We start from the raw sequence: 27,721 nt of genomic DNA on the forward strand, positions 1-27,721 counted from the left end.
AAGAAAGATAAAAAAAATGTACAAAGAAATGGTTTGGCAACTAATATAAAGAAACATAAAAGCTCAACTTTTTTTAAATCAATTTAATCTCTCTTTAGTATGCAAATATTAAAAATTAAAAAACAAAACCAAAAATCAAAACCTGTTGTAAAATTGAGGAACGAAACGAGGCAACGTTGGGGAAATAAAATAAACAAAACAATTCAAATAATAAAGAAAATTCAAAATTCAAAATGACATTTCCCACCAATTTTCAAACTTGATTTCCCACCAAATTTCTCATTAATTTCTCACAAATTCTCACCACTAATTTCTCACAAAATCTCTCTACTAATTGAGCACCACATTGACCTTATTTATAGGCCATGGATAAGCATGTGGTGTGATTTACATGACACTAATAATGTCTAAAATTGAGACACATAAAACATTTATGATTTCAACACATGGTGCATGGATAATGGAACATATGAGGTTTATGAATAAAAGACACATAGAAAACATATGGAGCATGGATTTTGAGACACCTCAAAATTGGACACTAAGCAAGGGTTAGTGGGCATCTATTTAAAAATTCATAATAAAACCAAAATTATGAAAAAAAATACCAATTATATAAACATTTTCGCTAAACTTAAACAATTTAAATCTTCACCTTCACATGTGTTCTATTCAATTAAAAAAAAATCAACTTTACCCAAACTTTAGGTATCAATATTTAACATAATTTTTTAATTTAACTGAATTGTACCTTGAACTCAGATGAACATTACAATATTTACCAAAAGCTTTAAAAAACATTGCAAATTTTACTCTTTTGAATTAGAAAACATATAAATATACACCCTCACATGTGTTCTACTCGGTTGGAAAAAAAATCTTTACCAAAAGCTTTAAAAAAATCATCGCAAATTTTACTCTCTAATAAGTTTTTGCTTGAAAAAATGTTAAAAAATGTATTATCATATGTGTCAAATGAATTAGAAAACATATAAATGTTATAAAATTATTAAGATTTAGGCAAAATAAAAAATAAATATTAGAGTTAGTTATTTTCTTTAATTAAAATTTGTAAGTTTGTGTTGAGTTATTTAAAAGTAATCAAACTTAATTCTATGCCAAGCAGATTTCCATTCAAAGGAACGAGTTTCTAGAGTTTTTAATATTTTTGTTAAAACAAGGGGGTGAATCAGTAAAAACTTAATAAAGCTAAAAATCGCTAACACTTTTCAAATTTAAGATTCAATTTTACAAAATAGAAAGCTTTAAGATCAACATTAATTAATACAACTTGTCATCTTGTTGGTAAAAAAATGATTTTTTTTCTCTTTTCAAAATAAGTAATAAAAACTATTTTTATCGTCCATTAAAAAAGAAGAAAAAAAAAGCGGGAACGTGACACGCGCCGTAGAGAGCGTGGTAGAGATGAAGCCCGACCCCATCGGATTTTGAAGCAAAACACCTTGGAAGTAGGAGGTGAAATTTTCGGTTAAAAAAAGTTGGACCCGTCTTCGTAATTCCGGGGAAGTTCCAACGTTCCCCCCCCCCCCCCCCCCCCCCCCCCCCCGCCACCCCCCCCCCCCCGCCCCCCCCCCGCCCCCCCCCCCCCCACCACCCCCCCCCCCCCCCCCCCGCCGCTCCCTCCTCCGCCACGCCAACGCTCCTCACATTCTCATTTTTTTAATTACGATCCCCCGTATCAACCAAATACACAGGTATTCCGCCATGGAAGATGTGTTGTTGTAGTTACGTTATTTGCAATACCGGTAATATTTCTCTTTTGTTTTCGGAGGCTGAATTTGGGCTTTATTGGGAGAGAGAAAAACTTCGTATTCCCCCTTTTCTTCTCTCTCTCTCTCTCTCTCTCTCTCTCTCTCTCCGCTGTTGTAACTTGTACGTACGTCTTTGAGATTGTCATCGGAGTGGAAGGTTACGGGAATTGAAATTATCGCAGCGCTCTTTCTGGGATTAATCGAAACGGAGGATTCGAGCTAGGGTTCCGGCGATGGGAGTTGCCTGATGGGTTCGGTAGGGAATTGGGAATTGGTTATTGGGTATTGGGAATGTTGATGGAGATTGGTGTTTGTTCTGAATTGTTCTAGTTCCGATCTCTCTAGGGTAGGGGTTGAATCAAGGGGTTGAGAGGGAAATGGAAGTTGATTCGTCTATGTTGTCCGAGGTCGATCACGATCTGGCGCAGGACCACAGCACGCCGTCGTCTCCTGCGGAAATGGAGGGAGACCAGGATGGGGAGCAGCCTCCTGGGGGGAATGGATCTTCAATTCAGTCGCCTGCGTCTGCGACATCCCAACAACAACACCAGTCTACGCCGCAGGTTCAGCAAATCCCAGTTGTGGGGCCGAGACATGCGCCAACATACTCGGTGGTCAATGCGTTAATGGATAAGAAGGAAGATGGCCCAGGGCCGCGCTGCGGCCACACCTTGACTGCCGTCTCCGCTGTCGGTGAGGAGGGGACTCCTGGATACACAGGGCCCAGGCTAATCTTGTTTGGCGGTGCCACTGCTCTCGAGGGCAATTCTGCATCTGCAGGGACTCCTACGTCCGCTGGAAATGCTGGAATCCGTATGTTTTTCCTTTTCATTTACTTTTTGGATGCCTCCCCCCCTTCCCAGTTGGTAACTTAAGCAAAATACTTCTGCGCTGGAATTGCTTGGTGGTAATACCATCTGCAATATGATGTTCTTCTGCTTGCTTAGTTTGAATTTGAATTACTTCGCTGCTCTTAGCTTATTCCAATACTCGACTTGCAAACCTTTTTTTCTACTTAAAGGTTATGCAGTTTTCCAGTTTTATAGAAACGTTTGAGATACAATCTTATGAGAACATCTGACTTAATTTTCATTGCGTGGCTACGAACTTTTATGATTTGTAATGATTCTCTTGCATGCCTAGGTGTAGGATGGATTTCTTATCCTCTCCACTTAAGACGTATGTGCTTGCAACCATTATAATATATTGCTCTTTGTCAGTTTGGTCCATGAATCCTTTTTGATATTGACACTACGTAAATGATGTTTATTCTTCAACCTCCCTAACCTCTCTTCTTATCAGAAATCTAACTAACCTCTCTGAAATTTTATTTAGAATTTGCTGAACCAAAGGATGATCAATAATTAATACGTTTGTTAATTTATTCAGGATTATGTGGTTCTTTAGTGGCAATCTCTAATGTTTTCTCTTTTATTTTATTTGATTTTTTTTGACAATTTTGTGCCACTAAATGAGCAGGATTAGCTGGTGCCACTGCTGATGTGCATTGTTACGATGTTTTAACAAACAAATGGTCCAGGTAAGCATTAGAGGGAGTTATTTTATGACCAACTCATTCTTTTTTACTTCTCATGAATTACTTTAGTCCATGGATTATTTTTTAGGGTTACTCCACTTGGAGAACCACCCACTCCAAGGGCTGCACACGTGGCAACCGCTGTGGGAACAATGGTAGTTATTCAGGTATCTTGCTGTCATTAATCCCACTTAAGTTTTCATCACATACAGAATCGTATTTTTCTATTTTCAATGTTATAATTTATTTAGGCCCCTTTATTTCAATGTAGGGTGGAATTGGCCCCGCTGGTTTATCTTCTGAGGATCTTCATGTTCTTGACCTCACACAGCAACGTCCAAGATGGCATAGGTTAGAATTTTGTAGATATTCATGCTTCTTGTTTGATTTTTATTTTTTAGCTTACTAATAGATAGTTCCTATCCTGTAGGGTTGTTGTGCAAGGTCCAGGCCCAGGGCCACGTTATGGACATGTAATGGCTTTGGTGGGACAAAGATATCTCATGGTAGTTGGCGGCAATGATGGCAAGTAACTTTTGTCTTATTTTAAATGAATGTAGTTGTGTTATTGTATATCATTCATTCTTTCTTGAGAAGCTCATTGCTTTGTTTGGCTATTATTTTTGAAAAGGCACACAAGCCTTTGAGTCAAGATAACATAGAATATATCGCGTGTACAAGGGTTATAATGTGACTTCCTTATTCATTATGTGAATCCAAAGGTTGGGAAGGAGAGTTCCCATCTGTTGGCTTGGTTTGGTTTCATTGGGTTGCTTAATCTTGTAGTATGTGGGAGCATGTATTTGGCATGTTTTTACCTGGGCAATGGGGTTATGAGAACCTTGTGCCTTGTGAGTGGGCTGTTGAGAGCATACCAACAAGAGTTGTGGTGTAAGATATTTCTGTATTGTCCAACCTTTGTAAAGAATCTTGGGAGTGTTAGAGGTTGACTAAGAGGATTTTTGAGTTACGTGGATACACAGATACATTTATATTACTATAAGCTTAATTTAAGAGGCTATAGCAAGTGCATGATACTTTACCCTTATATAGGATGCCAAGAAACATGTTTAGAAGGTTTTTCCTCCTTTTCTTTTTAACAAACAAATTGAAGTATCACAAATTTCCAGATTTACTCGTTCATTCTTGTTGTTGAGTGCCCATTGTTTCATAATTTATCTTTAATATTTTGAAAATGTATCCAAGATGCTTTGGAACTGTTCAAAATGGGATGCATGGTTTTAGATGGAGCACAAGTAACATAAACCTATTATTGGTGTTTAAAAACCTACTGAAGAAACCTAAAGATACGCCCTTTAGGAATGTTGCAAGAAAGCATCCAACAAGAATTTCTTTAGAAATATAATTGCTTTGTTTCTTGGAAAAAAAATAGAGAAGAAAAAGGAATTTCTTTAGGAATAGTATAAGAAAGTATCTCGCGCCCAAGGGACAGTCTGGTTGGCAAGGGCTTGGGGTCTCTTGGTCATATTGACTTAGAAGTCTAAAGTTCGAACCTTCCGGTGAGCTTAATACCAAAAACCTTTCATGTCTCTCGGGTTCGGGCGTAGGTGTCCACTTAATACCAAACACCTTTAATGTCTCCCAGGTCTAGGCCTTGGGGCGGTGCAGGTGCCCCCAGGTGCAGGGGAGCGAACTTCGACTCCTTGTTATATAAAAAAAAAGGTATAAGAAAGCATCTCAATAAGAATGAACTACCTTGGAAGAGTAATTGCTAAACTCTTCAGAAAAAGCATACCAAGAAACTGCATAATGTTTGATCTGTTCTAATCTTTCCTCTCAATTTACTTGTTTGCCTTACAAAATGTGTTGATGCCTTTTCGAGCAAATGAGGTAGATCCTCCCCTGCTTTGAGCTCAAAATACAACTACTCGGGGTGATTAAATACCAAGTAGGGCTGTTTTCTTCGAATTTTTTTAGTCATATTTAGACCTTCCATGAGGACTAGCCTCTCAAAATATTCACTTTTGTTAGACTGTCTTCCACATTACAAATACATAATGCTTAGGTATGTGTTTTTTTAGATTAACACACACATATATTCAAAACAGCACCAAAAAGGATGAACAAACATAAGGGAAAAGGTTCGAGAAAACCCTCCCCAAACACTAAACAATAGCAACTTTCCAACCATTTACAGGTATGGAGCGTCAACAAATTCTTTAAGAAAGGGACTATATGGAAAATATTCCAATAGCATCTTTTGAAATCAGCACCTTCTTTATCTTCCTATCTAGTAATTGGAACGCCCTCAGATCCATTGTAAAAGCTCAGAAAGTTTACGTTTTTCCTCATCTTTGGAATTTCTTCTTGTGAATTATGATAACCTTCCATGATTTAGAATCTTCCTGCCAAGCTTAAAAAATCGACAAATCTCTTTTCTAAAAAAAAATCAACAAATCTTCCTAGAAATTTTAAAGATCTTAGGAAATCTTATGCCGAAGGCCGATTTTCCACCCACATGTGTTTTCTTTCACTATGTAAACCACCCAAAACTATCCTTCCCATAACTGTTAGCCACCATTAATGTCATAACTCATTTGGTTCATTTGGGGACCTCCATAACCATTTAATTATTATTTTGTTATTGACAGATCTTGTATAACTATTTGATTGCACTACTCAGGAAAACGGCCACTAACTGATGTATGGGCACTGGACACAGCAGCCAAACCTTATGAATGGCGCAAGTTAGAACCTGAAGGCGAGGGTCCACCTCCTTGCATGTAAGTCTTTTCCTTTCTTTTTGTTTATCATTTATATATATATGCATGCGTGCCTATAATTGTTTGTGATGCAAGAGGTACCGGGGGCTAGGTGCAAACATTATTTGGGCTTTATTTTGGGAACGAGTTGCAATCTATTATTTATTTTTTGTCTTAGAGGCATTTCTTCTCCAAATGTATTCAAATTTATGGTGAAGGAAAGATAAGAAGATAGTATGTACCAGATGGGGAGGTGTTCACAAAGTTGGAAGGTTTGGGGTGACAAGTAATCAATATATGCTCAGTGCAAAATATTTGGCCATGATCCCTGCAGGTCCTCTACAGCCGCTTCCCATTCTTGATGAAGTTTGAGAGGACATCTCCCTTGATCGATCTTAGACCTATGATACAACATTGGTGGTGGTGGTAGTGGTGGATCATTTAAACAAATACTGTCACTTCATCGATTATGCCACATTTTCACAAATGTTCAAGTGGCTAATGTGTTCGGAGATTGTGAGGTTGCTTGACATTTTTAAAAGGATGGTTTCTGACAGAGATGAAATCTTCACTTCCTTTTTTGGATCAAATTGTTTTTGCAAGGCACTAAGCTCTACAGAAGTGTTGCTTGCCACAGTTAAAGTGATGGCCAAATAGGGGTGGGGGCAAATGTTTGGAGACATATCTGCTAGGTAGCACAGACATATTAAAATGGGCATAGTGTTGGTTTTGGACATGCGTCCAACACGCTAATTAGAGCGTTTGTTTGTTTTTTTTTCTTTTCCGAACATTTGGGTGACAGAGCAGGGACACGTCCTTATGAGACCGTAGGAATTTCTTTCTCTCCCTGTTTTCTCCTCTGGTTTTTTTGTCCTAGATTTTTTATTTTTTATTATTCATTTCTTTTTCTCCTTTCTCCTCTTTTTTTTTTTTTTTTCATTTCACCTCGTTTTCTGAAGCCGTTTCTTCTCCTTCTCCTTCTCCTTCATCTTTCATTTGCATTTGTTCTTCTCTGTTTTTCTTCCTCCCAAAATTTTTTTTCATTTTTCATTTTTCCTTTTCATTTTCATTTTCTCCTCTGTATTTCTTTCTCCCATTCTTTTTTCCCTTTCATTTGGATATTGTTGATGTTGGTTATCCTCTGAATGTTGATGTTTAAAGGTAGAAATCTACTTTAAAAGTATTAAATATTAATATATCAAAATATGCACGCACGCACGCATATATATATTGTTAAATTATATTTATTATCTTTTAATTTCCTATTTAGGTTAGGGTTTCCTTGTTCTAATAGGTAAGTGTTTACTTATCCTAATAGGCAAGAGTTTCATTCTATTTTCTTCTTTATAAGTAGCTATTTATACCCTTGTATCAATTCTTTAAAGTTTAAGAAAATATAGTACTATTTTTATCAATTAACATGGTATCAGAGCATTAGATTTTTTTATTGGCCTTTATTGCCAATCAATTTCTTACTACTTCAGATCTTGAATTTTTTTTCTCTACCGTTTTTTAGAATTTTATCAACCTTAGGGTTTTGAAGCTTGGAACACCTAGAACTATTATGTCCTTGCTGCTGTCATCACGGAACGCTTGGTCATCATTTGAAGAGGTTGAGTGTTCGAAAAGTTCAAACTAGGGTGCTCAAGCTGTCGACTTAATCACCGAAGAAACTCGCTGTCGTCGGGTTTTTTCTTGTTCAGACTTTAGAGATCAATTCACAGGGTCCGTCTTCGCCATCGTGCTCGAACAGGTCCCTCTGATTCGTTGGGATTTGTTGTCGCAAATCGGGCCATCGTGGAGTTACAGTCGCAAGAAGAAGATTTGGTCACCGGTTGCCACTGTTCGCCGTTGTTCACCGAAGATCGTTGCCCGAAGTCACATTGCCAGTTGCCACCATCGATTTCGTTGTTCGAGTTTGAGTTCGTCAGATCGCTGGCATAAAGAATTGGGTGTGCCGTTCGTAGTTGTGGGTTCATGACTTGTGGCTGCTACATTTTAGGGTTTCAACTAATTTAAGAAGACCTTTTTTTTTCTGGTTCAGATTCGGTCTAATAGATCGGTTCGGTTCGAGTTTTTTTTAACTCCTGTTTGGATTGGTTCGATTTGACTCAATTCGGTTCTATTTGACTCAATTCGGTTCTATTTTTGGTTCATCTCAGCTTGGTTTGATTCATCTCGGTTTGGTCGGTTAATCGCGGTCTGGTTCGGTTCTCTTCGACCTGGTTCGATTCTCTTCGACTCCGTTTGGTTCGGTTCACTACCAGTGCCGTTTTTTACCATCCTCTATTTGGAACTTAAAACTTCTAATTTTTGCGTGGGTCTTTATTTTAAGTTGCTATTAGCATCCATGTCGCAATCAAAAGGGTTGGACAAGTATGAGATTAAACAATTAAGGAGTCTTTTAAGAAATTTGGATAATACTCCTAATTAAGGTACATGTTCGGTAACTTTGACAAGTACAACTTCTCATCCTAAACGTTGTATTTGGATTATTGATTCTGGTGCAACTGATCATATGACAAATAGTAGCTGTCATTTTATCTCATACAGTCTTTGTCCGAGTGACAAGAAAATTTCTACAGCTGATGGTACCTTATTAACAATGGCTAGTCAAGGAGACATCAAGATAAATTCAAACATTACTCTAAAGAATGTGCTTCATATACCACATTTAACGGTTAATTTGATCTCAGTAAAGAATTTAATCAAAGATCTCGGATGCAGGATAAATTTTTCTAATTCTTCTTGTATTTTACAAGATCAGGGTAATGGGAAGACGATTGGACTTGCTAAAGAAAAAATGGACTTTATTATCTTGATGAACTTATTGGACAAGATAGTGTTCCAGTCTCCTTCACCTCACAAACTCATCTTTCTTCAAGTAAGCTTTTGTTATACCATTATAAACTAGGACATCCTTCATTTAGAATTCTTAAAATTTTGTTTCTTGATTTATTCCAAAATCTTCCTCTCGAGTCAATTCAATGTGAGGTTTGTGAATTCACTAAACACAAACGTGTACCATTTCCTGGTAATAATAAACGAATATCAGTTCATACTGATGTTTGGAGTCCCTCCAATGTGCCAAATATTTCTAAATCTCGCTGGTTTATTGTATTTATTGATGACTGCACTCGAGTCACATGGGTTTATCTTTTGAAACAAAAATCTGATTTTGGATCTACCATTCAAACATTTTTTCATATGATAGAAAACCAATTTGGAACAAACCCAAGTGATTCCGCTCTGACAATGCTCGAGATTACTTCAACCAAACCTTAACATCATTCTTTCAAAAATATGGAGTCATCCATGAGTCGTCTTGTGTGGAATCTCCCCAACAAAATGCGGTAGTTGAAAGGAAAATTGGTCACATTCTTTTAGTGACCCGTGCTCTTCTTTTCCAAAGAAATGTTCTTAAATCCTTTTGGGGGGAAGTCGTGCTAACAGCCACTTAATCAATTGTTTACCCTCTACTACTCTAAACTAGAAAAGTCCTATGGATATCTTATCAAAATTTATCCTGATTTCCGAACGACTAATAACTTAATTCCTCGAGTATTTGGTTGTGTAGCCTTTGTTCATGTTCACAGTCATCAGCGAGGTAAACTTGATCCACGAGCACTCAAATGCATTTTTGTCGGATACTCAAACACTCAAAAGGGCTATAAATGCTATCATCCTCCTTCTAAAAGGTACTTCATCTCTGCCGACGTTACCTTTTATGAAGACACCAGCTTCTTTACCTCAGGGGAGGAAATATTATTGGAAGATAAGGATTTACCTATTCCCGGTCTCACCTTTCCTTCGTCCCCGTTACCAAACCCTCTTAAAGTTGACTCCAGTCAATCCTCATCTTTACCACCCATAAACACCTCACTTGGCCCTCTACTACTGAACCATTACAAGTTTATTCAAGAAGGAACATTGAGAAAGATAAGCAAGTCCAAGAGTCCGAACATATCTCTGAAACTGAAATTGATTCAAAAAAAGACAGTGATGAATCATACATTATAATTTCTGCTAATGATGAGTCAAACATTATTGTATCTACTAATGATGAGTCATATATGGATTTGCCTATCGCTTTGAGGAAGGGAAAACAAACTTGTACTCAATATCCGTTATCTCACTTTGTATTATATGACAAACTCTGAAGTCAGTATAGAAGCTTTATGGTAAACTTTACTCAGGTAAATATTCCAAAAACATATATGGAGGCAATACAACATATAGAATGGAGACAAGTAATGAATCTTGAAATGCAGGCTTTAGATAGAACATGAGAGCTTGTTACTATGCCTAAAGATAAAAAAGTTGTAGGTTGTCGATGGATATATACTGTGAAGTATAAAGCGGATGGAACACTTGAGAGGTACAAAGCACGGTTAGTGGCTAAATGATATGCTCAAACGTGTGGAGTTGATTATCTTGAAACCTTTGCGCCTGTTGCCAAGATAAACACAATACGAATACTTCTATCTCTTGCTGTAAATCATGGATGGAACGTGTTACAATATGATGTAAAAAATGCGTTTTTACATGGTGATCTTGAAGAGGAAATTTATATGGAAATTCCACCAGGGTATGAGCAAGCAGGAAATAAAGTTTGTAAATTGAGAAAAGCATTGTATGGATTAAAGCAATCTCCTAGAGCATGATTTGGTAGATTTTCTCAGGTTATGAGGAAGATGAGCTATACACAAAGTCAAGGAGATCATACATTGTTTATAAAACATTCTGCTGCAGGGGGAGTGACAGCACTGATTGTTTATGTCGATGATATTATTGTCACCGACAATGATAATAACGAACAGAATAAACTAAGAAATTGTTTAATCCATGAGTTTGAAGTTAAAGAACTTGAAAGTTGAAATATTTTCTTGGGATAGAAGTCGCCTACTCTAAAAAAGGCATATTCTTATCACAACAGAAATATGTTATTGACTTGCTATCTGAAACAGGAAAACTTGGTAGCAAACCAATGGGAACGCCAATTGATCAAAACCATAAATTATGTGCAGCTGAAGAGAGTTGTCCAGTAAATAGGGAAACTTACCAAATGTTAGTTGGAAAATTAATATACCTTTCTCATACAAGTCCAGATATTGCGTATGCTGTAGGAATGGTAAGTCAAATTTATGCATAATACAAAAGAAGTTCACCTTCAAGCAACGTACCATATACTTCACTATTTGAAAAGCTCCATTGGGAGAGGATTGTTGTTTAAGAAAGGCGAAAAACTCAATCTAGAAGTTTATCCAGATGCAGATTATGCGGGATCGATAGATGATAGGAAATCAACTTCTGGATATTGTACTTTCTTCGGTGGAAATTTAGTGACATGGAGAAGTAAAAAATAGAATGTAGTAGCAAGATCGAGTTCAGAAGCAGAATTTAGAGCAATGGCATTGGCATCTGCGAATTACTCCGGATAAAAATTATTTTAGAAGATTTGAAGATTCCATGGGAAGGACCTACGAAATTTTACTGTGATAACAAGTCAGCCATCAGTATTGCACATAATCCAGTTCAACATGATAGAACCAAACATGTTGAGATTGATAGGCACTTCATAAAAGAGAAGTTAGATAGCGGCCTCATATGTACTCCATTTGTGCCAACAGATAATCAAATAGCAGATATCCTTACAAAAGGATTGAACAACAACTTTGAGCGTTTGATTAATAAGCTGGGAATGAAGAATATTCATTCACCAGCTTGAGGGGGAGTGTTAAATTATATTTATTATCTTTTAATTTCCTATTTAGGTTATTTCCTTGTTCTAATAGGTAAGTATCTACTTATCTTAATAGGCAAGGGTTTCATTCTATTTTCTTCTTTATAAGCAGCTATTTATACCCTTGTATCAATTCTTTAAAGTTTAAGAAAATATAGTACTATTTTTATCAATTAACATATATATATGTATCTTATTATATAAAAAATTAATGTGTCCCCAGCATGTCGTGTCTTACTTTTTTTGGAAATTGACGAGTTGCCGTGTTATATATTGTCATATCCGTGTCGTGTGTTCTGTGTCTCTACTTCTTCGGTAGAGGGTAAGGTATCTGCAAATGGGATTCCGCAAAGCTAAAGTATCTATCTGTATCGCATGTTCGTGTCTGTGATTATTAGCCTAAGGGTAAGATACATTCAAATTGGATTCCGCAAAACTAATTAACAAAAAATGAGATGAGAGAGTAATGGAACCTTAACAGTCATATGTTTGAGGGGTTGATGGATCAAATTGAAAATTTGTCTGTGTGATTGTCCACTATAGTTTGAGAGTGCAGTTTTCTTCTAGTTCAAGGTGGTTTGTGCAATTTTTCCTTTCTTTTAATGAGGTTATGCTGAACCATGGGTTTAATTTTGATAATTTTAAGGCTGGAAATTTTGAACTTCCATCTACTATTTACCCTTTTGTTGTGCACAATTTTCTGTGGATGTTATCAGATTGATCCCTAATCTAGCCTTTTATACTTTAATTAGGTATGCAACTGCAAGTGCCCGCTCTGATGGTCTTCTTCTGCTATGTGGAGGAAGGGATGCAAACAGTGTGGTGAGTTGAAAAAGCATTAATCCTTTTGCAATATTTATTCTTTGTAGATGGTTGCTTCCAGTCCCTTCGGGGACATCTAATAAAATTGGAACGATACAGAGAAGATTAGCATGGCCCCTGCATAAGGATGACACGCACAAATCAAGAAAAAAGATGGTTGCTTCCATATTGTTTTGTGTGGATTGATGTCAAACATTATTGTTTATGATCTAGCACTCCAGAGAGCTGAGCCGACAATCATTGTTCATGTGTAACTTGACAACACACTCGTATTGAAAGGAGAAAATTAAAGGGAAAGAGTAGTGTCTTTATATGAGGAAAGCAAAAGGAATATAAAAGAGCCCACAATAGAATATTTTCCAATTTTCTATTTTTAGAAATAGGAGAATCTCCTTGGAGGGAAGAGACTTATGGATCCCTTTCCTCGTTTTTACACCAGACATCATCGTAGGGTCTTTGATTCAAATGACCTTGAAAGGCTTAATCCGGCTGGATCTTTCTCCTCAAATTTGTGTAATGCCTTTAATGAAGTTTGCAAAGAGACGGTTGGAAACCAGAATACTCAAAAGTCTCTTTTAAATTCAGATGAAGAGTTTTTTTTTTTGAAGAAAGTCGAGTCTCTTATTTAAAGAGGAACTCTCTCCCCCTTTCAATTCTCTCATTATCTCAAGAAACGCCACTGGCCTTTTCTCAGAAAGTTTACTTACCAGTAACAATTAGGAGGATTTTTTTCGCTTTTTTGAAGAAGTAGGGATCTCCCTCATTGAAATTAATCACCGTAGTTGAGTTTTTCGTAAGAAGGTATTAGTGGAGTAGCCACAGCTAGGGTCAGAATGCTTTCTAGTAACGCAATGTCTCTCCAAGTAACTAGTCATCTATTTCTAGTAATGCAATGTGTTACGTTCACGTGAGTCTGACACGACTTTTGTGATTAATGTATCAAATGTTAGACTTGTAGTCAATTTGTTCAACTAATATTTAACTGATGTCAAATGGTAGCAAAAATGTCTCAGGTGTGTCAGTCACGAACATGTTATCCCAACTAAAGCGTCTTGTACTTCATAGCTTGGTGCAATAATTTCTTTTTATGCCATCTTATTCTACTCTAACTGGTTCTAAGTATGCAACCTCAAAAAGGAAAAAGAAAATGAAAATGAAAAAAAGTTGAAGGAAGATTGAAGTAATTCAATTATTTACTGTTTTTTTTTTCTTTAAATTTTCCTTAGGTTTTTATCTGTTATATTTATAATATTGGAGTATGCTATGCGCTACCCATATTTCTTTATATATATATATATAAACTTTGTATTTTACTTTTTTACTTTCCCATTTTCTAATTTTTTTTAGCCATTGGCAAGTGCCTATGGGCTAGCTAAACACAGAGATGGCCGTTGGGAATGGGCAATTGCTCCTGGTGTCTCACCATCTGCAAGATATCAACATGCTGCTGTAAGATTTGTTATTATCTTTTTATACCCTCTATAACTGTACTCTATGAAAATTCTGGACATGTAATTCTTCAGGTCTTTGTAAATGCACGACTCCATGTATCTGGAGGGGCACTTGGTGGGGGGCGCATGGTGGAAGATTCATCAAGTGTTGCAGGTTCTTGATTGTAGTGATTTATTTATGCTAATTTCTCCAGTCATGCTGCTATGTTGTATTGGATATTTTTAGGTTATTTATAGTTCTCATTAACCTTGTGAACTAGGAATGATTATGTCGAAATGTATTCCTGACTGGAAGTGCATATTCCCCTACTCGTTGAGTCCCTTTTCATATTTCGGATGGATGACCTCTTGAAAAGTTTTCCTAGAAAGCACACGAGTGAGAATAAATCCACTGAAAAGACCTGTATTAGTTTGAAAGAACCTGTATTAGTTTGTGGTGTAGTCTTCAATCTCAGAAGTAATTTGGGATGTTACATTGATGTATTCAAGCTGCAACAAATGTAAGGAAATATTAGGGTCGTTAAGTACCAAATTCAAATTCCAAATTTTGGTTTGAATCTTAGGCATAAGACATTACAATTTTCTTTTTTGAAAAATGTCTCTGGTAAAATCCACTTTACTACTTAACCCCTTTTAGGTGGTGTTTATTTTGGGGTCAATGCTTGTTCTTTTTATCCTTCTGAACAAGGTATGATTCTGTCAAAACATATTTTTGGTCAAAAGTGTTTATTCACTTCTCTCTAAGTCCTTTCTCATATTTTCAACCAAAGTTTGTTAGCAACTTGGCTTTCTTTTGTTGATAAGAAACTAAGAATTTCATTAACAAAGAGAGCTTGTTACAAAAGAGGGGGAAAAGAAATCCCCTAAACAGCCAATGGTTACAAAAAAGAAGTTCGCGTTACAATTTACAAGGCTGTAATTTAGAGAATTTCATTAACAAAGAGAGCTTGTTACAAAAGAGGGGGAAAAGAAATCCCCTAAACAGCCAATGGTTACAAAAAAGAAGTTCGCGTTACAATTTACAAGGCTGTAATTTAGAAAACATTTTGAGGCTAGCAACTTGGCTTTCATTTCTGCTTTCCTGCTTTGTCGTAAAAAGATACTAATATGTCAAAAAAAATTTACTGCTATGATGTTTTAATGATTTATACTAATTGGAATTTCTTTTTTGCTTCATTTTTTTAACCGTATTGGTTTTTTCAGAACTTCAAATTTTCCTCTTTTGTACTTATTTTGATAACATAATTTTTGTTTCCTAAGAAAAGAACACTTTTCTGAAATAGTAAGCATGTTAATTAAATGGAAGTGGAGTTCAGAAAGGTATTACTCCTTTACGGGTCCTTCCAAACTAATTTCAATTTTGCAACGAAATAGTTCATGAGGAGAAATTCCACAAAGTTTGAATGTCATAAGATCCTTAAATTGTGGAAACTGTGTGCTTTATTTTGTGTTTTCTCGTGGATGTTGAAAATAAATTTATTCTAACAAAAGGAAATTACAAATTTCAAAGTTCAGGGCACTATATGTCCAGCTCTGATCCAGAAGGAACTGGATTTGTAGGATAAAACATTATCCATAGTTGCTAAATACCACATGATCCACCAACCCCATATAAAGTTCAGAAATTTCATTCAGTGTGTCAACTTTCTAGTCTTTATCGAAAAAAAATATCCTGTACCCTGGGAATGTGAAAACAACTTTCTAGTCTTCCAAACAAAAGATTTCCTTGTCTGAGGGCCTTAATTATAGCTCTTCGCAATTGTTGATAATATTGAAAAATAGGAAAAGCCAAGGCATCCTCTCACGTTGTCTCCAGGCCTGATATCTTTGCATTTAACACACAATTTAAACAAATCCAAATTAATATGTTATCTACTTAACACTTGCTGCTTAGTTTTTGATATTGTATCTTCAGCTAAAATTATTCTCTCTTGTTTAAAAAAGTAAAATTTTTAAAATACTTTCTTAAGGGGAATGGAAAGTACAGATGACTGCCGTAAGGGCAGAAACATCCTTGGCTAAAAAGGAATTTTGCAGACAATCTATGATATAATTAAATTAGATAAACTGTTTTAGTTGCTTCTGATATCATTTGTTATAAAATCATTTGAAGCTTCAGCAGCAGTTTTTCTTGCTAAAAGTGGTTGGTACTGTGCTAGTACAGATGTTCAACGTCAATGTGACTTATATTGTTCATGTGAAATTCTTGAGGGTAGCTAGATAATAAATTATACTGCATGGTTTTAATCTCATTGGAAATACTACTGCTCTAGTTCTACTTTTTGGCTTTTGTGTTTGAAATTGTTACATCTAATTTATCTTGGATTTTCTCAAGCTAAACAATTTATTTATTTATTTATTTTCGGTATTTCTACTGTTTGTAGTGTTGGATACCGCAGCAGGAATCTGGTGTGATACAAAATCAGTTGTAACGAGTCCTAGGACAGGTAAATACAGTGCCGATGCTGCTGGTGGGGATGCTGCAGTTGAGCTAACAAGGCGTTGTAGGCATGCAGCTGCTGCTGTGGGTGACTTAATCTTTATTTATGGTGGTTTGCGGGGTGGTAAGTGATGGAAGCATTCACATATTCTGGCTTTGGGATGTCCATTTTTAATTTTTATTGTTGGTTAGTAAAATTTCATTGTGGAAGCTCTATTAGTTTCTGATGTCAAACTTTTGATTATGTGATTTTTCTATGCACCTTTTCTCTTGTTTCACGAGGTTGTAGTATGATAACATATTATATTCGTTATGTAGGGGTGTTGCTTGATGACCTTCTTGTTGCTGAAGATCTAGCAGCGGCTGAAACAACAAGTGCTGCTTCACATGCTGCAGCTGCAGCTGCTGCATCTGGCATTCCGTCTGGGCGACTGGCAGGAAAGTATGGTTTTAGCGAAGAAAGGAGTAGACAGGCCATTCATGTTGTAGCTCCTGATGGTGCTGTAGTACTGGGAAACCCTGTGGCTCCTCCTATAAATGGTGACATGTATACTGATATAAGCACTGAAAATGCTATGCTTCAGGTCCCTCGGTAAAGCAAACATTTTCTTCATCTGATTTTTGTTCTAACACTTAGTTGTTGCTTTCCATGTGCTTGACCAGTGCATCTGGTTGCTTTTCAGGAGAACGAACAAAGGTGTAGAGTATTTGGTTGAAGCTTCAGCTGCAGAGGCTGAGGCTATAAGTGCAACATTGGCTGCTGCCAAGGCTCGACAAGAACAAGACAATGGGGAAGTTGAACTGCCGGAAAGAGATCGTGGAGCAGAGGCTACTCCAAGTGGGACACAAATATCTAGCTTGATAAAGCCTGACTCAGATGCATTGAATAATATTGTTCCATCTGGTGTTCGATTGCATCATAGAGCCGTCAGTCTCTGATTTTTGTTATCATGTTGAATGTGATCTCAAGTTCCATGTAACTAAACCTCAACTAGATCAAATTTCATAGTTGATGTTTTGTCCCATTTGTTTCAGGTGGTTGTTGCTGCTGAAACTAGTGGGGCTTTAGGCGGTATGGTTAGGCAACTTTCAATTGATCAGTTTGAAAATGAGGGTCGCCGTGTGAGCTATGGTACCCCAGAGAGTGCAACTGCAGCAAGGAAGCTCCTAGATCGACAGATGTCCATTAACAGTGTTCCAAAAAAGGTACTAACTATTAAATATATATTTTTTCTAATGAGAAATAAATATTTCATTGATGAGATGAAATATACAAAAGGGGAGGGTTACATTAAAGCCCTCCAATTCACTAAAAGGTCATTTAAGCTATAGCTTGAGAAGGATAAAAAATAGCATTTACACCAGCTTAATGCCAAAACCAAAACACCATTACAAAGAATGTTGGAAGGCTGCAATTTGTTGTGGAAGATTCTATTGTTCTGTTCTCCCCATAAGCACGAAATGAAGGCTCTAATGAAGAGAGACCACATAGCCTTCCTGTTCCTTTTGAAAGGGTGACCCCCCCAAAGCTGCTTGTAAGAGACTGTTTATGTTGGCTTGTAGAGGACTTTCTTAGGGTACTTTTCTGCCCATATTACTTCATAGGACAAAGTAGAATGGGTGCTCTCTATGGCTGCAAGATCAGTGAAAAGAGACTTAACAGAGAAACTTTTGTAGGGGTCATTGGGCCAAATCCATTTGTCATCCATGTGAGTGAGGTTTATACCCGAGAGTCTTTGTTCAGGATTCAACTATTTTGATAGTTCCTCCTGTGCGGTCTTCAAAAGAAATAATCCCAAGAGGCTGTATTTTGATTCCTAAAATGGCTGACCCAAACACCATTTCTTGTAGAGATTGAGAAGAGATGGGGGAAATCCTCAGCCAAGGTAGAGTTAGTTGCCCATTTGTCATGCCAAAAGCTATCCATGGTGCCACTGCCAATTTTACATTGAACTATGTCTCTTATCTTGCTGTCAAGCTTAGAAATACTAGTCCAGAGACCTTTAAAACTTTGAGCAGGTTGGATAGGTCAAGGGTCATGAGCAGATTTCCCATATTTTTCCCAGATCATTCTTTTCCGAAGTGTGAGTTTCTCTGTCAAATACCTCTAGGACCATTTTGAGAGCAGAGCTTGATTTCGTTTCATGACGTTGCCTATTTCCAAGCCTCCTTTGTCCAAAGGGGGCTGAACTTTCCTCTAATTTACAACTTACAAGGTGTATTTTGCCGGCCATTTTAGGACCTTCCCAAAGGAAATTTCTGAAAATTCTTTCAAGATAGTTGGCTGCTCCTTTTGGAATTTCAAAGAGAGAGGTGGTATGTAGGTATATTAGAGAGAACAGCTTGTATCAATGAAACCTACCTCCCTTTGATATGTGGTGATTAGTCCATTTGAATAATTCTTTCTCCACTTTCTCAATAATAGGATGCCAAAAAGACAAAGATTTTTGTCGGCCATTCAAGGGAAGTCCAAGATAAGCAGAGGGCCATGTACCTATGGGGCAAGAAAAAATGGCAGCAGCATCAGTAAGGGAGGTCTCCTTAATATTTATACCCAAGAACTCTAATTTGTTGTAGTTTATGTTAAGGCTCGAGGCTTCCTAAAAAATCTTTATAGATTTGGCAAGGTTTTGGATATGATTTGGATCATTGGTAGAGAAAATCTTTGTGTCATCTGCAAATTGGAGAAGGTTGTTATGTAGGGAGTCGTCTTTGGACCGATAGCCTGATAAAAGCCCCATATAGGAACCATGATTGAGAAGCCGACCGAGACAATCTATCACCAATATAAAGAGAAATGGGGATAGGGGGTTCCCTTGTCTAAGGCCATGGGGAAACGGTGATTTTTTTTTCCTCTAGGCTTCCCATTAATGATGTAGAGAAGTTTGTGGTTGATACACATGCAAAAATCTACTTCCTCCACTTTTCTCCAAAACCTTCTGTCACAATCGACTTTACCAAATGCTTTTTCAAGATCCAACTTGAGGACGAGTTCCTTGGCTTTTTTTTAGCTTTCTAATCATCAATGACCTCATTTGCATCAAGCTAGCATCGAGAATTTGTCGACCCTCCACAATAGCAAACTGATTTTCTGTGATAGTGTGCTGTAGGACAGATTTCAGCTTTTCTGAGAGGACTCTAGCTAGGATTTTGTATGCACAAGGTATGAGGCTAATAGGTCTAAAGTCGTGAACCATCTCGACATCTCTATCTCATTGAGGCTAGTATTTATGATTCCATTTTAAAAAAATCTTGGAACATTACTATGACATCCGGTTCGATGATGTTCCATGATTTTTTGAAAAATTCAACAGTAAGGCTGTCTGGCACTAGATTTAAAACAGCTCTATGAATTTCCTCCTCAAAGAAAGGTTCTTCAAGGGAATGGCGAAGGTCTCTTGGGATGGGGTCACATTGGATATTACTTGGCAGAAACCTCTGATCACCTTTGCTAGTGTAGAGATTCTTGTAACTATTAAACTATTAAATATCTTAAAACTATGTAATTAGTTAAGCATGGGGAATTGCAAATCTGACCAGATTTGTTGCGCCCAATGTTTTGACTGACATTAAATCCAGAATATTCTCTGCACTGAGTATAGAGAAAAGAATGATAGTATTATGCTCATCCAGAATATTCTTTCATCTTGCTCAACGGGAACTGGTTTTCCGTAAAAAGAAGAAAGAGAAAAAAGAGTTTATGCTCGTCAAGAGGTTGAATGTTTCAATGAGTTCGTATCTTGTAAAAAAAAATGGATCTAAAATCATGAGTGATAAAGTTTAATAGTCATCCAATTGGATTGATGTATCTGTTCTTACATTGTTACATCGTTGGAAGAGCAAGTGTTTGTTTTAAACGATCTTGAGTTTTTTCCCTTTTCTGCTTCAATCACTTTACTGTTCATACTTCTCAATGTTGATATAGGAATTGTGCGCACTTCATAATTTGTGCTTTCCTGTAGATTGTGATTTCTAATTCTTACTAGGATGCTTGACTTCTGTAGTCGTTACCATCTTTAAAGTCAATTTCTGATTTCTTTTCTACTCTTAGTATTATGTCTGATTCAAAGAAGTTCTTCCTTAATCTTCTGGGATATTTTCCTTTTATTTTTGTACTGAGGATGGTGAGCAATAATGTTTTTATAGAGTTTCTCCTTTTTGAACATTAAACGTGATATGGAAGCCCGACGGTTGTTTTTAGTTACTACAGTGGGATAGCATTCAACATTCAAAATATGGCTGGTTTCAATGTTTCCTTTTTTCCTTTTTTTTTTCTCTTTCTTTTTTTCCTTATAAAAATGTTATTTTGTTTGCATATAATGTTTTTTCCATTTTTGTTTTTCTTATGGAGTTATTTTCTCCTTTTCCCTACAATTTTATTAGGTCATAGCCCATCTCTTAAAACCTCGTGGATGGAAGCCTCCGGTTCGCCGACAATTCTTTTTAGATTCTAATGAAATAGCCGACCTTTGTGAGAGTGCTGAAAAGATATTTTCATCTGAACCAAGTGTTCTAGAGCTCAAGGCCCCCATCAAGATATTTGGTGATCTACATGGTCAGTTTGGGGATCTCATGCGCCTTTTTGATGAGTATGGTGCACCTTCTACAGCAGGAGACATTGCGTAAGTTTTTGGTTTATATTTACTTTTCTAGTACTATTACTTCCTTGGGATCTCTGTTAAATAAAAAAGAAATCCTTGGGATCACAAACACCTTCCGAGGCCAAAAAAAAATTTTTTTTTTGACACACATGATACTAATAACCCCTGGTTTATGTTAGAAGAAAGAAAGGCTTAGTGATATTGAGTTAGGGCAGAATGGCCTTGTGTTGCATGAGAAGGTTGCTTGTCTGTGTCCAGGTTGTGTTTGTGCTGCGGTGCTCCAGTTGGTAAGGTTATTCAATTATGACTGAAAAGTTACAAATAAAAGGGATTTTGTAATAGTCAGAGCAGGAAATTTGATTTGAGTCGAACATTTTCATAGTGTTGAATTTAGGTTACCAGGGCAGATTTCTCTGTTTGACTTGGAATATTTGTTTATAGGCTTAGTCCTTTTCTACTTTATTCTACATGAACTTCATAAAATGTTTCCTTTATGCTGGTGGGTAGAGGCTTAATGGCTGAAACACATACCTTATGTTAGGTCTAACTCTATATTGAGGCTCAATAGAAATTTGAACAGTCTTGTCCTTTCCACAATTTTCTTGTATTTAGTGGCATTAGAAGTGCAGCCCTAGTTGCGATTCTCATATAAAACTAAGTGTTGCTAATGGCAAGTATTCGGTGACATGGAACTCGTGTTAATTCATAGAGTGCCCCTTTGATATGAAATGATTTTGAAGTGTTTCTAGGATCAGAAATGTCTCATGAGAAAATTCCAATATTCCTTCAGCCATTGAGTATTGAAGCTTTGTATAGGAGAAAGATTTTTCTTATCTCTTAAGTGGTAAGTAAGACCCATATTTATATAACCATGTGAACTAAAAGAAGCAATTAGTTTATAGAAAATCTTAGAAAATTTCCTAATTTCCAGCTGAACTGGTTTAGCTGCTTGATTTTCTACAATTATAAAAGATAACTCTCGCTCGTTTTTGGTGGTAATTGAATTAATGAGCCATGACACGACACACGACCATATTGTTATTTTTCTTCCATATACAATTCTGATAAGTTGTTGTAGGAGTTGGAGTTCTGCCCAATGGGTATTCTGCCTTCCCTTTTCCACATTAAAATCGTACTGATTGTGCTCAAAGAGAGCTAATTCTTATCAAGTCTACGCGAGGTAATGGGTAGAATAGAGATATCAGAATTTAAATAACCAGATGGCCAACATTTATAGTTGTTGGACCTTGGGTTCGCAGCTGCCGCTTTGGTTCCTGGTTATTTGGTTATTCATTTTTCCCATGAATAAGTCTCTATCAACACCCATTTTAGTTTAATAAGAAAATCAAAATAGATTCACACTTTCAGTGGTCCTGGTTGTGCATTTTCTGAGTCATCTGATTGACTTGTGTGAGTGACCCGATTTGAAATATCTACGATTGTGGTCATGCAATCAATTGCACGACTCTCTTTCAAGTGACCTGTTTGAACAATTTGGTTGAGAGTAACTTGATAGATCAACTCAATTTAGCAATCCAGTCAATTACTCCGGCAATTTGGTTGAATTCAGGGTTGATTACTTCAGCAACTTAGAATGTTTCGGTGCTTCAGAAACTAACTCTATCTAATTTCAATGGGGCGACACTATCTGATCTAACCAAGCCAGAAAAATAGATTCTCTTGGGTGTGATCATGGCTATGATACCATGGTGTGAAAAATATATTCCGTGTATGTTGCAAAAATTGGTAACTCGACTACCCCAATATAGGATTGTCTACTGATTCAGAAAAGGAAACAAGACTGACAGTTACAAATCTCTAAAAGGATTGAGTGATGGGACCAAACTGTGAAACCATTTGTAGTTTTTGGCTTTCTTTATCAATGAAAAATTCTCTTAAAAAAAAGTAACCAATCTCAGATGGAAAGATTTTGAAGGAAAAAAAAAAACTGGTAATGATTGCAAGATACTAAAGAAAATAAAAAAGAGAAAATACCAAGTAAAGAATGAAACAAGGTCTTATTAAGTGGCCCGGCCAACAAGTGATGGGTGGCTAGGTAAACAACATTTGGTAAGAATAGTGCATGAAGGGCTCTTTGCTTTAATTGCTTGTTTATACAATTTTTCATTCTCGAGTTTGAGATTCTCTGATTTTGGTGGTTTAACAACTATTAGGATAGCCTGTGGGATGGTTAACTATTTCCAGTAGCAATACTTTGTATTCAGTGCGTTAATCATTCTTTTTATTTATTGTACTTGATCATATATGCTAATTTTGTATCACCTTTTATCAGATACATTGATTACCTATTCTTGGGAGATTATGTTGATCGAGGCCAACACAGCCTAGAAACCATCTCTCTTCTGCTTGCTTTAAAGGTGCTTTTTGGCATAGTATATTTGTATTTGTCATAATTTAATTGTCTCGTTACTTTAATTTTTTAACGGGACAATGTATTTGTCCTTTTAAATTTTGCAGGTTGAGTATCCAAATAATGTGCACTTGATACGTGGGAACCATGAAGCAGCAGATATTAATGCCCTTTTTGGCTTTCGGATTGAGTGCATCGAGCGAATGGTATAAGATAATTGTATTTCATGGCTGTATCTTGTGTGTTAGTTCATTACAACTTAACTTTACAACTCATTGACCAGGGTGAACGAGATGGAATTTGGATATGGCATCGGATAAATCGTTTGTTTAATTGGCTCCCTTTGGCAGCCTTGATTGAAAAAAAAATTATTTGCATGCATGGTGGCATTGGTCGGTCGATTAACCATGTGGAGCAAATTGAGAGTCTTCAACGTCCAATTACCATGGAAGCAGGCTCAATAGTGTTAATGGATTTGTTGTGGTCGGTGCACGTCCTTGATGGTCTCTTTTACTTTTTCGTGATAGCCATGTACATTACTAGGATTTTTATGATTTTATATTTATTTTCTTTAGGTCTGACCCCACAGAAAATGACAGCGTTGAAGGATTGCGGCCAAATGCTAGAGGTCCTGGTTTAGTTACGTTTGGGGTGAGTAGTTATGTTTCCTTCTCTCTCTCTTTTTTTTTCCCCTATAAATTCATGCTATAGCATGATGAATTTCAAGTGAACACGTAACTTTATTTTTCTAAATAGCTTTTAAGTTGTAGCCCAAATAGGGTAGAGACTCAGTCCAAGATGCTCTCTATTCAAACGCTCTATTGTTCATCAAGTCCATAATAGAGCCAAAATTTTATACTTGGGTGTTTGTTCTCAAACACTAAGAAGCAATTCAGGTAGACGCAAGGACAATGGTTCGATCAAAGAGTTCTCAAACACTGAGGGCTTCACCCCTTTAGTGCCTTTTTTGCAACGAGGGATTGATGAGCAATAAGGACCCTTTTATTCTTGAACCTCTAGCAGAATTCTATACCAATTCTCTGGAAATGCTTCCTTCGAACAACAACTGCAGTCTCCCAGTGAAAGAGTCCAGTTTTCTTATCAAGCAGTTTCTTATGAAGGGGTGGTTTTGGTTGTTCAAGATTGCAAGTGATCGAGTCCTCCATTTAACACCCCTCATCATTGCTATTACTGGGTTTGCTCGTGCATTGATTTTGCTGCAGGGAGCTTTTCAAGTATATTCATAATTTTTACACCCTTCAGAATGATCTATGGAAGAAAGAAATGAGCTCCGTACCTTCTTTATCTTTAACTCTTAATTGAGGAAGAGAGACCTCTTTTGTTGCTCAATTATTCTTACAAGAGGATAGAGCCTGAGCATCTCAACTTCTGAAAGAATCAGGAACTCTTTTGATTTGGAAGAACCTCCTTGGCACATTTATAAATCAAGTTTTTAGCCTTGAGGGACACATAGAGAGGGTGAATAGACTTCCTACCCATATGTGAGATATTTACTCCACTAAGAAGATTAAAAAGACACCTGTAATATTTTTTTTCAATTTGACACGCTCCTGGAATACATGACGTGAGCTCCATCGCAAAACAGAATAATCTATTAAGTGGAATAACTACTGATTGTGAAGCTGAGCAGGAACCAAGAATCACTGGGAAGGAAAAAGAAAGACTGAGTCGAGAGGACAGTTGGAGGCTGCAAATGGCAGAGCGAAATATAATAACAAAATACATCTTTCATCAATAGACTGTTTATTACTCTTTACCTAACCTTCCAAACTCACTTAGGAAGTCTTTTTATTATTCTTCTTTTAAATGATAAAAGACGGGATTTTCATTAGGTATGATAAAGGCACAGTGGAAAGGCTGCTAACAGCAAGAATAGACTAGAAAATAAAGCAAAAGAAATAGCTAAACAAGAGTTCTATTAGTTTACCTCCCAGTTATTTTTAGTAAAATAAAGTCGAACATTCTTGGACCGAGTAATCGAGACAAAACCTGAAGCATATAAATACTCATAAGTTCCAAGTTTTAGATGCCTTAGGCAAATCTGTACCTCAGAATAACCAATCACCACTTAACAACTTTGCCCCTGCTTTTAGTGATTGGGGTTTGAACAGTGGAAGCTCTAAGCAGTGTTCTCTTTTAGGTTTAGGAGGAATGCTGAGTGATGTTTGTTCATAGTTTCAAGAAAAAGTGGGTTAGTAGAGAGTTTTGGGAAACATTAGTCAAAACTTTATTTGAAGTTGAAACCTTCTCATATGAAAATATTTGATTGCCCAACCCTGTTTTTGGTTAGAGTGATCATGGCGATTGTTGCACTCATAAGGATTGGGGCGCATAATTTAGCAACTTGAAATATGTCCTTGTAAGATATAAATATTTAACTACAGAGAGCTAGTAAGTTTGTTAGTAGGTTAAGTTTATCTTGGTTATATAGAAGTTTAGAGGTTGGCTAAGTAGGAATAAGGCGTGGAACTTGTTCACTAGTTAGTTAAGGGCATCTTCTTGACATTAAGCGGTGATTGGCTAAGTTAGGAAAAACTAGTGATAGTTATTCCATGGTATGCCTAACTAGTGATAGTTATTCCATGGTATGGGTATTGGGTAGTGGTGGTGATTGGCTAAGTTAGGAAAAACGAGTGATAGCTATTCCATGGTATGGGTGGTATTGGGTAGGGTAAATGATTTGCTGAATTATTTGTTAGGTTCTATTCTTTTTTTTTTAAGCCCTTTTTTGTGTCGTTAGGTTAGCTCTTGTCTAGTTCCTTTTGGGCTGCTGTTTGTTGTTGGCATGTTTTTTGTTGGTTCTTGCTCCCCTTTTGTATTCTTTCAATTTTTTCTCTTCAAAATGAAAGCAAAATGAAAGTTTGGTTTCTCGATTTGATAAATTAGGATGGAATCTGCAGAGAGCCGTGTTCTTTTTCCTAACATCACTGAACGCAAAGCCATGATATTTATGCACCATTTTACTGAGGCTCATTTTATTTCTCAAACTTTGATGTGTAAATGTGTTCAGTTTGGAAGTCAAAGTTCAGTGCTCGCCATGCCCCATTAATAGAATTTTTGGATGTTTTATTGAAGTTAATTATTTTATGGGTATCTTGTTTGTCACTGCAGCCCGATCGTGTAATGGAATTCTGCAACAATAACGATCTTCAGTTGATAGTACGTGCACATGAATGTGTAATGGATGGTTTTGAACGTTTTGCTCAGGGACATCTAATTACACTTTTCTCGGCTACCAATTATTGTGGTATGTGTGCTCTTGCCTCAATTATGCTTGCTTTACACAACTTGTTATATCCTTAAGATACGTCTTCTGTCCAGGAACTGCAAATAATGCTGGAGCGATCCTAGTTTTGGGTAGAGATCTTGTGGTTGTTCCAAAACTCATTCATCCCATACCACCCGCAATATCGTCGCCAGATACGTCTCCAGAACGCCATATGGAGGATACATGGATGCAGGTGATTTACTTTTCTACATCGCTCTTATTCTTACTATAATGCCAGTTACTGTGTGTTAATTCTATTGGTTTTTTCTTGAGAACAGGAGCTGAATGCTAATCGACCACCGACACCCACAAGAGGTCGGCCACAAGTTGCTAACGATCGAGGTTCTCTTGCTTGGATGTAGTTGATGATCTTTCTTTCTCTGTTGAATTACGGGTCGTCTGCAGCCTGGTCCTTCTGATGCTCTCTGTATATAGCACTATGCCTCATACAGAAATATGCAATTGGATTTTTAACACAAAATAGCAGATGAAGTTCTGATTTTTCAACACAAATGATAGGCCTTTACAAAGATGTTCTCGAGAACCAAGTCACTAGCGGTGAGTTAGATTTAGTCTCTCTTCTCTTGTGATACAAGTTGATGGTGAGTTTTGACCGTCCCTTGTATAATGAGCCACAAGCAGGTGGAAGTCTGCGGTGTCCCGTCCCGTCCCGCCCAGTTCTTTTACTTCCCTATATATTCTTTAGAATCCTTGTTATGGCCAATTATTTCTTTTTTCTCCTTTTATGGGAAATGAAACTTTCCTTCATGGTGAGATGTAATTTCTTAGAAGCTTTGTGGGTGTCCTGTGATGTATCATAGAAGTTGGTTGCTTTCTGTAATTTTTGCTTGTTTGTTTTGTACATTATAATTCGTGTAAAGATGAAAGAACCTCTTTTCTTTTCCCGCCATTTCTAAAATCGATGATCGTATACGAATCTCTGTGTTTTTGTTCATGGGTTTTTTTCCCCTC

General features: G+C 36.8%; 1 protein-coding gene and 1 non-coding gene across 3 annotated transcripts; both read left to right on the plus strand.

Annotated features, from left to right (window-relative positions):
* The first annotated feature begins 1,683 nt into the window (after window positions 1-1,683).
* LOC111012157 (serine/threonine-protein phosphatase BSL3) lies at window positions 1,684-27,704 on the plus strand. Of its 2 annotated transcripts, XM_022286210.2 has the most exons (21): window positions 1,684-2,585; window positions 3,252-3,312; window positions 3,398-3,476; window positions 3,581-3,660; window positions 3,740-3,834; window positions 5,954-6,053; window positions 12,528-12,597; window positions 13,945-14,046; window positions 14,121-14,202; window positions 16,433-16,612; window positions 16,807-17,080; window positions 17,172-17,415; window positions 17,524-17,694; window positions 20,872-21,110; window positions 23,383-23,467; window positions 23,568-23,666; window positions 23,744-23,943; window positions 24,036-24,111; window positions 26,593-26,728; window positions 26,803-26,942; window positions 27,028-27,704. In XM_022286210.2, the coding sequence occupies exons 1-21, from the start codon at window positions 2,150-2,152 to the stop codon at window positions 27,109-27,111; spliced, it is 3,033 nt and encodes a 1,010-aa protein (XP_022141902.1). In that variant the 5' UTR covers window positions 1,684-2,149; the 3' UTR covers window positions 27,112-27,704. The 2 variants fall into 2 exon arrangements, with proteins under 2 accessions (XP_022141902.1, XP_087982278.1); XM_088126152.1 differs by lacking the exon at window positions 1,684-2,585 and having other exon boundaries at window positions 3,293-3,312; window positions 3,379-3,476.
* On the plus strand, window positions 12,658-12,760 carry LOC148210673 (U6 spliceosomal RNA). The gene has a single exon (XR_015792076.1). It is a non-coding gene; the product is annotated as a U6 spliceosomal RNA (small nuclear RNA).
* Window positions 27,705-27,721: the final 17 nt, after the last annotated feature.

The sequence above is a fragment of the Momordica charantia genome (genome assembly GCF_013281855.1).
Source record: "Momordica charantia cultivar OHB3-1 chromosome 6 unlocalized genomic scaffold, Mcharantia_2.0 BLBB01000006.1, whole genome shotgun sequence".
Lineage (NCBI taxonomy): Eukaryota > Viridiplantae > Streptophyta > Magnoliopsida > Cucurbitales > Cucurbitaceae > Momordica > Momordica charantia.